The sequence below is a fragment of the Suncus etruscus genome, chromosome 14 (genome assembly GCF_024139225.1).
Source record: "Suncus etruscus isolate mSunEtr1 chromosome 14, mSunEtr1.pri.cur, whole genome shotgun sequence".
Classification (NCBI taxonomy): domain Eukaryota; kingdom Metazoa; phylum Chordata; class Mammalia; order Eulipotyphla; family Soricidae; genus Suncus; species Suncus etruscus.
Window position 1 is genome coordinate 30,751,924 of NC_064861.1, and position 13,894 is coordinate 30,765,817.

General features: G+C 40.4%; 1 protein-coding gene across 3 annotated transcripts in view; it reads right to left on the bottom strand.

Annotated features, from left to right (window-relative positions):
* Positions 1 to 13,894, bottom strand: part of DDX46 (DEAD-box helicase 46) — a 53,953-nt gene that overhangs the window by 26,977 nt on the left and 13,082 nt on the right. For 2 of the 3 annotated variants that reach the window (XM_049786717.1, XM_049786716.1), the window contains exons 7-12: positions 11,151 to 11,264; positions 9,287 to 9,452; positions 5,910 to 6,030; positions 3,584 to 3,759; positions 2,586 to 2,707; positions 1,004 to 1,082 (exon numbers count right to left, since the gene is read on the bottom strand). In XM_049786717.1, the coding sequence (XP_049642674.1) occupies positions 1,004 to 1,082; positions 2,586 to 2,707; positions 3,584 to 3,759; positions 5,910 to 6,030; positions 9,287 to 9,452; positions 11,151 to 11,264 (778 nt within the window). The remainder of the gene's footprint in view (positions 1 to 1,003; positions 1,083 to 2,585; positions 2,708 to 3,583; positions 3,760 to 5,909; positions 6,031 to 9,286; positions 9,453 to 11,150; positions 11,265 to 13,894) is intronic. The other variant, XM_049786718.1, reaches the window with a different exon arrangement.

Consider the following 13,894-nt stretch of genomic DNA (forward strand, 5'->3'; position numbering starts at 1 on the left):
AGCATCTATGTAACTTGGCCAATTTCAAGTAGAATTAAAAGTATACAGAAATTCAAGGAGAATGCTATTAGAAACATTTATATTCATCTTCTAATACTCAATAAGTAAATACACACGTACATATATACTGAATACTCAATAAAACATTTGAAAGCCTTTTCTTCAGAAAAATACCAATGAGTCAAATATATGCTTTCTAATATTTAAAAATTCCATACTAATATGCAGCTCCAATTAAATTTGCAAGATTGGGAACAGCATTAAATTACCTACCTTTGATGATTTAAGTCTCGGAAGCCCAGTTCTATATATCTTGAAGGGCCTTTCTCCACAGAAGTTAAATAATGTCAACAGTTTAGTAACAGTTTTGATAGGGAATAATTTAACAAAGCATAACATTTGAGCTAAAAACATGCAATATTTACAAAATATAAAATTTCTTGAAGCTGCAATATCTTAATTTATCTGGTATTGTAAGAAAATACTACTTCCAGTAAAGAAAAATCAAAATAACCAAAAAAAGTCCATTATCCCCCCACATCCCCTCCCTGTGCAACATAACCAAGCAAAACCAGGACACAACTGATTTAGGAATCTGTGTTTATATTAAGGGCTAAAAAGAATCAGATGAAGTCAGTTCTGAAATTTTTTTGTTTTGCTTTAGTTTATTTTTGTTTTGGGGCCACACCTGGCGGCACTCAGGGATTCCTCCTGTCTCTGTGCTAAGAATTCGATCCTAGCAGGCACAGGGGACCATAAGGGATGTTGGTAATCAAAACCGTGTCTGCCACCCCCATCCACTGTGCTGAAAAGAGGTTTTAAATTAAATCACAAAAATATTATAAAAGTTTACAAAAATAAGCTTGTTACAATACACATTTTAAGAGATCACAGCTTTAAGAAGAAATACAAAAGATCTTTGAAAAATTTCTTAAATTTCCTTTAAGAAAAATTGTATAGAATTCAAAGGAGAAATAAAAACAATAAAATAGCACTGACTTACCACTATTAGCTGCTAGCATGTCAATCATTCGACCAGGTGTGCAAACAATAATTTCAGCACCTCTTTTCAGCTCAGCAATCTAATGAAAATCATAAAATTTGAAAAATCCTTTATCGCTAATGTTTATTCACATATTTGAAAGCACAGCTTGTGGTGTTTAGAAGCCAATGTCTGATTCTAATCTAAGACTCTAAAGCTTCCTACTAAAGTCTTTGGAATGCTGGAATACTACTAAAAGAATATTAGTACCATAATGAAAAAGTGTTTTTAACTTTGAAATAAATGAAAATTAGAAAATTTTACCAGTTTTAATTTTACATACCTAAAAACAAAAAAACCTAAGAGAATGGTATATCAAGTAATTAAATGCCTCAGTGTTAAGCTACAGAGACAGCTCTACTATCTGGGGTATGTGACTTGCAAGAACGAGGCCCATATTTTATCCCTGTCATACACAGCCTCCAAGAACAACAGAAGTAAACTGTGAGTTCTATTGAGAACAGCCACTGAACTCCACGAAAAGTGACCAACTACCACCCCTTCAAATAAATAGGTCAGAAAGTCACAGGCGGGCCCGGAGAGATAGCACAGCGGCATTTGCCTTGCAAGCAGCCGATCCAGGACCAAAGGTGGTTGGTTCGAATCCCAGTGTCCCATATGGTCTCCCATGCCTGCCAGGAGCTATTTCTTTTTTTTTTTTTTTTTTTTTTTTTGGTTTTTGGGCCACACCTGGCGGTGCTCAGGGATTACTCCTGGCTGTCTGCTCAGAAATAGCTCCTGGCAGGCCTGGGGGACCATATGGGGGACCATATGGGACACCGGGATTCGAACCAACTACCTTTGGTCCTGGATCGGCTGCTTGCAAGGCAAACACTGCTGTGCTATCTCTCCGGGCCCCAGGAGCTATTTCTGAGCAGACAGCCAGGAGTAACCCCTGAGCACCTTCGGGTGTGGCCCAAAAAAACCCAAAAAACAAAAACAAAAAAAAAGCGAAAAAAAGAAAGTCACAACCAGCATTTTAAAAACACAGAATACTGGAGAGATAGCTCAAAGAATTCTAAAGCACTAAGTAAGACTTTCTATGCAAGAGGCTAGGTTAGTAGATCCACAACATACAAATGCTCTGCCTGGCTTGGTAAGGAGTGATCCCTGGACATAGATCCAAGGTTGACTCCTTGAATATAAAGGGCTGAGAGTAGTCATTCCGCACCCCAGCCTCCAAAAGAAAAAAAAAAACAGAACATTTTTGTCTGACTTTTTTGGAGGGAGAGAAGAAGGTGAATAACTTCAGAGGTGTCTAGGCCTTACTCCTGGCTGTATTCAGGAGATCATATACAAAGCTAGAATCAAGCTCAGGTGGAAGAATGCAAGCAAAATACCATAACATAATCCTCTAGCTTGTCTGACTTTTATATGTACACAAAATATGCATGCTGACATTATCACCTTGGTCCCATATCTCTTAGATAAGAAAAAGAATTTTAAGTAATTACAAATCAAACCACTGAAATAAGCCAAAAAAATTACTTTTATTTAGTATTAAGTTGAAGAATGAAGAGAGTTAATGCTCCTTTTTAACTACCTGTTCACTAATTCCTGTTCCTCCATAGACACAAACTACGCGAAGTCCCAATGTCTTCGAAAACTTCTTACATTCTTTAGTAATTTGTAAAGCCAGTTCTCGAGTTGGAGTCATGATGACAGCTGAAAAGATAGACATGTCAAAGTCTAGCCCCCAAGGTCTAAGAGGTCATGCTTAAACTGTTAATTTAACAACTACAATAAAGTTCAGGTCTTAGTATAATTTTTGCTTTATGCACCTCTCAAAACTTCGTTTAAAAGCTTCATAACAAAAGAAGTTGTGCTGTAGGTAACCTAAAGTAGATTTAAAGACAATGCTAAAGGAAGATAAATGTAAGTTACACACCATCAACACTCAAGAAAATACTTGGATGAATAGAACATGTACACAAACGTTCTCCACTTCAAATAACAGAGCAAAGGTATCAAGCGACTCACTGAGCTGCAGACACACATTGGCTTCCAGAAAGAAACTTGGTCTGAGGGCACTGAGAGGAGACATATGCTGACCTGTGCCCCGTTTTCAGAGGAGAATACCAACTTTCCAAAATCCTACTCAAATTTGAAGAAGTAGCTGCCAAATCAATCAAGAAATTGGAATCTTAAGACATCATCCTGAGTGAAATGCTGGCAAAAGAGCCTTTGAGATCAAAAAACCATTTCCTTACAATGTTTTATGTTGAGTTGATAGATCCATTAATACTTGGCTAAGAACAAATCTCAACATAAGTAAACAGATAGATGCATGAGGAGTCTACCTGCCGAGTCAGAGATTAAAAATTGAGCTGTGCCAGGAGAGGCTGTTTTTGTACTTCAAGATGTCACTCCAGAGCTCTGAAGATTCTCACTCCACCTGCTGGTAAGGGGAAATCAGCCCCAAAGTGCCAACTTGATAAAGGAAATGTACATAAAGACTTTATTGTTATAATAAATACTGTAATAAAGTATCAGATCTTACAAATTGACTGATATAAAAAAGTTCAATGAAAGAAATGTTACCTATAGGTCCTTCTCCTTCTTCTAATGACCTCTGATCCATAATGTGTCTAAACATAGGCAAAAGAAAAGCAATAGTCTTCCCGCTTCCTGTCTTTGCAATGCCAATCAAATCCCTTCCAGACATTATAGCAGGAATTGCTTGGGTTTGGATGGGTGTGGGTTTTTCATAACCATGCCTTAAAAATAGAAAGGAAAATAAGATTTGATATCTTTGAAAACTTAAAGATCAGTAAGAGTAGTTTTTTTTCTTTTTTTCTTTTTTTTTTTTTTTTTGGTTTTTGGGCCACACCCGGCGTTGCTCAGGGGTTACTCCTGGCTGTCTGCTCAGAAGTAGCTCCTGGCAGGCACGGGGGACCATATGGGACACCAGGATTCGAACCAACCACCTTTAGTCCTGGATCGGCTGCTTGAAAGGCAAACACCGCTGTGCTATCTCTCAGGGCCCAGTAAGAGTAGTTTTTAAAATCATGCTATACATCATTTGGTAGAAAAGAATGCAGTACTGAGATATTCTACAATATACAAGAACCTTGAAAATATTGCACTAGGGTCAAAGAGGTGACGCTAGAGGTAAGGCGTATGCTTTGTAAGCGCTAGCCTAGGACAGACTGAGGTTAGAGCCTAATCCCCCCCCACCCCGGCATCCTATATGCTCCCCCCAAGCTAGGTGGGATTTCTGAGCGCATATCCAGGAGTAACCCGTGAGCATCAAATGGATGTGGGCCAAAAACAAAGAAAAAGAAAATATTACACTAAAGTGAAAGAAGCCAGTCAAAAAAGAACTTTAACATGGTCATTTTTTACATTAAATGTCTAGAATAGGGAAGTCGAAAAAGAAAGTATGTTATTCATTGCCTGGAACGTGGGTTTTTAAACTGTGGTTCAAAATCCCATGTGGGGGGGCCAGAGTCATAGCACAGTGGTAGGGCTTTTGCTTTGCACACAGCCAATACAGGACAGATGGTGGTTTGACCCAGCATCCCATGTGGTTCCCCATGCCTGGCAGGGGCGATTTCTGAGCGCTGCTTGGGTGTGACCCAGAAACCAAAAAAAAAAAAAAATCCCATGTGGAATCATGTAACAACATGAAGTACATGGGGTAAAGGACAATTTCTTAACAGTAAGAGGTTTCTAAGCATGCAAAAACAGATTAAAAGATCAGACACATATAATGAATTCAAGGTACTTGCACTTCTTGGACAAAACATAGTTGGCAAGTGAAGAAACTTTAAAGTCATCCTGAGTTCAGGAGGAAAAAGAATACTAAAAACAGATCTTCTCTGGAAATAAAAATATTGTTTTAAAATTAAATAAAGGCCCCCCCAAAAAAAGGAAAAAAAAGAAAAGAGAAAAAAATTAAATTAAATAAAGGGGCAAGGGCCAGAGAGAGAGCACAGTGGTAGGGCATTTGGCTTGCAAGCAGCCAACCCAGGATCAATGGTGGTTTGAATCCCGGCATCCCATATGGTCCCCTCTGCTGCCAGAAAATTTCTGAGCAAAGAACCAGGAATAACCCTGAGCAATGCTGGGTGTGGTTTTGAGCACTGCTCAAAAACAAGTTAGATAAAGAGGCCACAGCAAAAGTACAAGTAGCGTGCTTGCCTTGTACACTGCTAACCCAGGTTTGATCCCCGGCATCCCATATGGTTCTCCAAGCAAAGCCAGGACTAATTTCTGAGTATAGAGTTCACTTTTTGTTTTTTGGGCCACACCCGGCGATGTTCAGGGGTTACTACTGGCTATATGCTCAGAATTAGCTCCTGGCAGATACGGGGGACCATCTGGGATGCTGGGATTCGAACTAACCACCTTAAGTCCTGCATTGGCTGCTTGCAAGGCAAATGCCGCTGTGCTACCTCTCCGACAAATTTCTGAGTATAGAATCAGTAATTATCCCTGAGCATCATTGGGTGTGGCCCCCAAACAACAAAAAACACAAATAAATAATATTAGGGTTTTTTTGGGGGGGTTGGGTTGGGGTCACACTCAGCGGGCCCAGGGGCTCTAAACTCAGAAATCGCTCCTGGCAGGCTCAGGGGACCAGATGGGATGCCAGGATTGGAACCACCATACTTCTGCGCAAAAGGCAATGCCTTACCTCCACTCTACCTTTCTGGCCCCAATATTAGATTATTGTTATAACTGTACCATCCCACAAATACAGTAAAAATCATGGAACTATAAACCTTAATAAGAAAGATTATTATAAAAATAGAACTTCAATGCATTATTAAAAATGAGTAAAAAATGACTAAAGAAGATGTCTGTGCACAATTAATTAGATTAGCAATTTATTGGAAAATGCGGACAATCCTAAACCACTTACTTCTTGAGAGAATTTAAAATCTTCATGGAAATTCCACATTGAACCCAAGATTTAATTGGTTTGGGACAACCTTTTCCCTTAACTGTAATGCCCTCCATTTCCAACCGAAATACATTCACTTCTACAAAATAAAATGCAGATTAAAAACATAAATACAGCTCTAGTAATACCTTCTACTTTGCTATAACAATAAGTATTTCAGAGAAAAGTAAAATTACTGTTTTAATTAACTAAGGGTGAAAAGTAATACTCTAATAATAGAATTTGGCTTACATTCTATCATAAATTGCAAACATAAAATAAAAGAACTATCATGGACAAGTAATACAAAGACCTGTTCTCCAAATAAGAGGCACTCAAGATTATTTTATACTTCACCACTACTACAAATTCACATTGGTTTCTAATCTAAATTCTAGAAAGAACTGGATATTTCCTAACATTACAGTAAGATTATTTTCAACTCAAAACTCTCAATAAGAGGATACACAGATAGTACAGGAAGGGTACTTTCCTTGTATACGTCAACCCAGGTTTGATACCCAACATCATATACAATCCCCAAGCATTGTCAGAAGTAATTCCTTTTTTTTTTTTTTAAACTTTATTGATTGGTTGGTTGATTGGTTTTGGGGCTCCACCCAGCAGTGCTCAGGGACTCTACTCCTGGCTTCAGCACTCAGAAAATTACCCTGGCAGGGGCACTATATGCGATGCTGGAAATCGAACTGTGTCCCTTCCAGTTTGGCCACCCTACCGCTGTGCTATCTCTCCAGCTCATGAAGAAGTAATTTAGAGTAATGCAGTCAAGAATAATAGCTGGGGCTGGTGAGGTGGCGCCAGAGGTAAGGTGTCTGCCTTGCAAGTGCTAGCCAATGAAAGACCACGGTTCGATCCCCCGGCGTCCCATATTGTCCCCCAAAGCCAGGGGCGATTTCTGAGCACTTAGCCAGGAGTAACCCCTGAGCATCAAACAGGTATGGACCGAAAATCCAAAAGGAGGCCGGAGAGATAGCATGGAGGTAGTGCATTTGCCTTGCATGCAGAAGGTGGGTGGTTCGAATCCCAGCATCCCATATAGTTCCCTGAGCCTGCCAGGGGTGATTTCTGAGTGCAGAGCCAGGAGTAACCCCTGAGCGTGCCAGATGTGACCCAAAAAAAAATGAATGATAGCTGAGGAAAAAAATAATAACACCTGAGCTTCACAAAATGGGCATTTAAAAAATTATACCAAAAAGATATGTATAAAAACACACTTCTCAATGAAATATCCTAAATTAATTTTACCCTCTTTTTATTGGGGGTGGAAGTACTCAGGGTTCCAGAGGGTCCCTGTAGGTGATTCTTGGTCAACCTGGCCAAGTGGAGCTAATGTTCATCACAAAAAATGAACTGAGCGGTGCTATTCGGATCCCTATGGTGCTGGCAATTACCCAAACCACCTCAAAAGTGCTCAGGAAACTTAAGAACCATACTCAGCAGTGCCTGGGAGTCTATATCTCACGCTGAGGGCACCGATCAATTCAAAGCTATCTGGGATCAGAGAAATAGTATAGCAAGTAGGATATTTGCCTTGCAGTGGCTATCCTCGATTTGGTGCCCTAAGCAAGCGAGGAGTGATTTTTGAGCATAAAACCAGGAAAGAGCCATGAGCATCACAGGATAGACAAAAAAAAAAAAATCGAAAAACAAACAAAACCAGGGTTGGCTGCACATAGGCAAGAAGGATGATGGTTCGAATCCCGGCATCCCATATGGTCCCTCGAGCCTGTCAGGAGCAATTTCTGAGCGTAGAGCCAGGAGGAACCCCTGAGTGCTGCTGAGTGTGACCCAAAAACCAAAACGAAAAAAAAAAACAAAAACACCAAATAATTATGTCACCTCAACATCATTTCTTGATTTTAGGACCATACCCTCCAATGTTAAAGGGTCATTCCCTGCTGTGCTGAAAGGGATTAGTCATTGCTAGGGACAGAACTTGGACCACATACATGCAAAACATGTGCTCCAGAAACTTAGGCTATCATCACACCAGATTGATTTTGGCACATACTTCGTGTTAGAGCCCAGAGTTTGATTTTTGTTTTGTTTTGTTGTTTTGGGTCACACCTGGCAGCGCTCAGGGTTACTTCTGGCTCTGTGCTCAGAAATCGCTCCTGGCAGGCACGGGGTTCCATATGGGATGCTGGGATTCGAACCAATGCTGATCCTGTGTTGGCAACTTGCAAGGCAACGCTCTACCGCTGTGCTTATCTCTCTGGCCCCAGAGTTTGATTTTTTTTTTTGACATGACATGATTGTCTAAACATCAAGAGACGTGATTATAAGAGCAAGGAGCCAGCATAGTCAACAACAAACACTGCTGGCTGCAACCGAAACAAACAAAAATGTTAAATTTGGTGCCTGAGTGATAGTACACTAGGCAAAGCACTTGCCATTTGCACACAGTCAACCCAGGATCAATCCCTGGCTCCCCAGATAATCTCCCAATAATGATCCCTGAGTGTATACGTCTTTGGGTATGGCTCAAAATCAAAATAATAAATAGCTTTTGGGAGGGCAAGTCCCACACCCACAGCATGCTCTAAGGAATTACTCCTGGCAGGCTCAGGAGACCATATGAAATGCTGGAAACCACATTGGTCACGTGCAAGACAAATGCCCTACCTGCAGTACTTTCTCTGAAACCCAAAACAACATTTTTAAGCAGTAATTTCTTGTTCCTACATTTGATCCATCAATCCATGCCAATCCACATTCACCACTAGTAAAGTACTAATAATAGTTGGAAATAATCACTCTAGACAAGAACTGGGTACTAAAAGTAAAGTGATATATAGGATACCCCTTTAGTGTTGCAAACCACAAAGAGGGAGAGGGAGAGGGGGAGGAGGGAGGAGAGAAAGAAGGGGGAAGAGGAGACAGGGAGAGAGCGAGCCAGTCATAGAGGCAGGCTGAGGATGGGGATGAGAGTGAATGAGAGAATAACTGGGGAAAAGGTGGTAGGAAATGAACACTGGTGAAGAAATAGTTGTTGGAACACTGTATGACTAAAAGTCAGCAACTTTTAAACTTTGTATGTCATAGTGATCTAATTTTTTTTTGTTTGTTTGTTTTTGTTTTTGGGCCACACCCAGCGGTGCTCAGGGGTTATTCCTGGCTGTCTGCTCAGAAATAGCTCCTGGCAGGCATGGGGGACCATATGGGACACCGGGATTCGAACCAACCACCTTTGGTCCTGGATCGGCTGCTTGCAAGGCAAACGTGCTGTGCTATCTCTCCGGGCCCGTGATCTTATTTTTTTAATTAGATTTTTAATTTAAAATGAAATTTGTCCTATTCCCACAGTGCTCAATAAATGAAAGAAAGTAATTTACCTTCTTGAGACATTTTGGCCAATTCTGGAACTTCAACATAAAAATTTTTTCTAAATGGTTCATATTCAATTTTTCCATGATCAACTGGTTCTAAAAGCTTTCTCTGTTTTGTCTGATAGCCTGTAAGGGCTGTTTGAAGATCAACTTCTTCCTCCTCTGAAGAATACTAAAAGAAAAGAAAAAAAAGATAAATTTATTAGTATTTTCTCTCTATGGGAAACAATGTTTGTAACTTTTTTCCTCAGGAAATTTTGAGTTTTCACTTTCTGAATTTTTCTTCTTTTGTTTTTGGTTTTTGGGCCACACCCGGTAACTATCAGGGGTTACTCCTGGCTATGCGCTCAGAAGTAGCTCCTGCTTAGGGGACCATATGGGACGCCAGGGGATCAAACCAAAGTCTGTCCTAGGCTATCGCTGGCAAGGCAGACACCTTACCTCTAGCGCCAACACCTCACTGGCCCCACGTTCTTTTTTTTTTTTTGGTTTTTGGGCACTTTCTGAATTTTTCAACTGAGTTTTTTTTTTCTTTGTTGTCCCTTACAGGAAGTTCTAGAAACAGTATGAAGCTAATAAATAACTTTGATACAACTTGAAATCATGTTTTGTTATAAGTGCCACATTTTCAATATATATAAATTTAGGCAGTAGTGTTTGGGCAGTTCGCAAACTTAAGCAATGCTTAGGAGTGATTACTGACTCTGTGCTCAGTAGTCTTAAAGTGCTGGAGGGACTATATGTAGTATCAGATATGGAACTAGAAGTCAGCTAAAAGCACCTCACTTCCTGTACTCTCCCCTTTCTACCCCTATCTGAACTTTTATAATGAAGAAGAATATGAAGACACTTAACTCATTATATCATTTCATTTCTTTCTTTTTACTTATGAGCCACAACCCTCAGTGCTCAGGGCTAATTCCTGGTTCTGATTGAAGATCACTCCTGATGGTGTACCAGGGATCAAACCCAGGTCAGCTACATGCAAGACAAGCACCTGATCTACTGTGTTCTCTCTCTGGCCCTCACTTTATTTCTTATCTATCTATCTATCTATCTATCTATCTATCTATCTACCTATCTATCTACCTATTATACATACATACATATATATATATATACACACACACACACCTAGGTACATAAATATCTATCTATTATATATACAGCTGATAAGGTACAGGAAGAAACCAGAAAGTGAACATGTCGTCAATGATGTCAAAATGCTCTGACAACTGTTTATTTAGCTATAATGGTATTGAGAATTAATAGAACTGCTCTTATTAGAAAGTTCATTTATTAAAAGCACAAATCCATCAATGGCTCCTAATGAATATTTCCATTTAGTACCACAAACAAACAAACAAATAAAAAAAAAAGGGAAGGAAATAGCTGTCACCGTGCAAACAGCCTAGTTTCAAACTAATCTGAGAAAAGACTCCAAACCAAGCCAAGGAAACTCATGAGTATAACTGTCTCTTAGTGGAAAATTTAAAGGACCTCTTATGGGAGCAGCAGGGCAACAGTCAATCCCATTACACAGATAGATCCTGGAGCTCCTATATGTAGCCATAAAACATCTATTTCACAGTGCTGACAGTCCAAGAAAAGCATAAATTGTAAACTTTCATAGAAACCCACTAAACTCAATAAGCAAAAACAGTAATACAGAAGGCTCAATTAGCAAAACGGTTCAATAAATTCTCAATGACTTTAGTATCACCATACAGAGATATAACTATTTTAACAATATATTTTACTGAACTATTTTATAATTCCACTTACCACTCTGTTGTAACAAGTAATATATAATAAATTATTTTGTGCCTAGTGGTGCTCAGGGCAGTTTTATTTTTAAAGAAAGATTTACCTCCATGGCATCTTGGTCATTTTCCATCAATTCACCTTTCTTCTTATCAGCATCTACAACTGCTTTTTTGGTTGTCACAACAGTGACAACTTTGGTGACTGTTGGTCCAGACTTCTGGAAGAAAAATAAAATTACTTTTCAAATAGAAATTTTAACAACAGAACAAAAAATAATTTCAATGTATTTTAACTTAGTTGCCAGCGACAACATAAAAATAAATTGCTTAAAAAATGGAATAAAACGTTTATTCCTTATTTCCACTACATAAAATGAAAACTGCAATATTGTTTGGTGACAGGTTTACATGTAATTTCTTTTTCTTTTTTTTTAACATGTAATTTCTTATATATTAAAGCCTTTTCTTATTTTGGGGAAAATAGGAACAAAGAGCCATTCCTGGTGGTGCTCAGAGCAATCTGACAGAACTGAAGGTTAAGCTGAAGGAGGATAAGTGATGTATTCAATTACTTTTAGGGTCTCTACTGTTTGAGCTACTCCCCTAGCCACAAGATTAACTTTAAGGGGGTGGGAAAGGGAAAGAGAGGAAGGTACACCAGGCATTCTTTGAAAGCCACTCCCAATGGTGTCAGAGACCAGACCTGAGCCTTCTGACTACAAAAGTATTGTCAGCCCGTTGAATTAACTGAGCTTTCTCGTCAATGTCCAGGAATCACTGTATTTGTTTGTTTGTTTTTAGGCCACAGTCTGGCAGTGCTTAGGGTTTATTCCTGGCTTTACGCTCAGGGATCACTCTGGTAGAGCAGGTGACCATATGCAGTGCTAAGGATTAAACGAAGATCAGCCACAGGCAAGCAAAGTGTATAACAGGTAACCCTATTATAGCTCTCTGGCACTGCAAAAGTGACCTCTTGCTAGTTTTGTGGTTGAATTTTGGATCACAACAGGCTGTAGTTAAAGCTTACTTCTGGATTTCACTCTTCAGGAATCACTCCTGACAGTGCTCAGGGGATGTCAGGGACCATATGGGACGCCAAGGATTGAACCAGGTTGGCCAAGTGCAAGGCAAACGTACTATCTGTCGTTCTACTAACTTCTGCCCCATGTAAGAGTGACTTTTGAAATAATAATTAGACCTAAAATTACCTGGATCTTATATAAATATAGTTATAAATATATTTAGTTAAGTATTTATGCAAAAAAAAATCTTCTGGAGGCCAGAGCAGGTAGGACATTCGCATGCGGCCAACCCAGGTTCAATCACAAATCACCACCAGGATTAATTCCTGAGCATCAGATGTGACCCCAACCTCCCTCCAAAAAATTCTAAATTAAGAGAACAATAAAAACAAAACAAAACAAAAAAACTGTATCTTTCCCCCAAATACACTATACAGAGATGAAGAAAATATTCTAGGGGCTGGCGAGGTGGCGCTAGAGGTAAGGTGCCTGCCTTGCAAGCGCTAGCCAAGGAAGGACTGTGGTTCAATCCCCTGGCATCCCATATGGTCCCCCAAGCCAGGGGCAATTTCTGAGCGCTTAGCCAGGAGTAACCCCTGAGCATCAAACGGGTATGGCCCGTAAAACCCCCCCCCCCAAAAAAATTTTTTAATAAAGTACCCAAATGAATGAAACAATGAGTTCAATGTCTGGGTCAGAGAGATAGCACAGCAGTAGGGCATTTGCCTTACATGTAGCCAATCCAGGACCAACCCAGGATTGATCCCAGGCATCTCATATGGTCCCAAACCTGCCAGGAGTATCTTCTGAGTGTCGAGCCAGGAGTAACCACTCCCAAGTGCCAGGTGTGGCCCAACGCCCCCCCAAATTTATTTTAATACAAATCTTAAAAGAAAAGATTAACTAAATGGGAACAGAGCTATAGTACAACTGGTAGAACACTTGCCTTGCAAGCAGCCAACCAAGGTAAAATTCCCCAAGCCTGCCAGAAATGATTCCTGAGCATGACCCAGAAAGTAATCCTTGAGCACCCCTAGGTGTGGCCCAAAAGACAAGAAAAAAAAATTAACTATAAAAATAGTAATCTTGAGGCCGGTGAGGTGGCGCTAGAAGTAAGGTGTCTGCCTTGCAAGTGCTAGCCAAGGAAGAACTGAGGTTCGATCCCCCGGTGTCCCACATTGTCTCCCCAATCCAGGGGCAATTTCTGAGCACTTAGCCAGGAGTAACCCCTGAGCATCAAACTGGTGTGGCCGATAAAACAAAAACAAAACAAAACAAAAAAAGTAATCTTGGGGGCCGGCATGGTGGCACTAGAGGTAAGGTGTCTGCCTTGCCAGCGCTAGCCTAGGACGGACTGCAGTTCGATCCCCGGCGTCCCATATGGTCCCCCAAGCCAGGAATGACTTCTGAGTGCATAGCCAGGAGTAACCCCGGAGTGTCACCGGGTGTGGCCCAAAAACCAAAAAAGAAAAAAAAAAAGTAATCTTGGGGCTGGAGCAGTGGCGTGGAGTGGTAAGATCTGCCTTGCTGGTGCTATCCTAGAATGGACCATGTTCGATTCCCAGGTTCCTCAAGCCAGGAGTGATTTCTGAGCGCATACCCAGGAGTAACCCCTGAGTGTCACTGGGTGTGTTCCAAAAAAAGAGAAAAAAAGGGGGGGGGGCGGAGAGATAGCATGGAGGTAAGGCGTTTGACTTTCATGCAGGAGGTCATCAGTTCGAATCCCGGCGTCCCATATGGTCCCCCTTGCCTGCCAGGAGCAATTTCTGAGCATGGAGCCAGGAATAACTCCTGAGCACTGCCGGGTGTGAACCAAAAACCACACA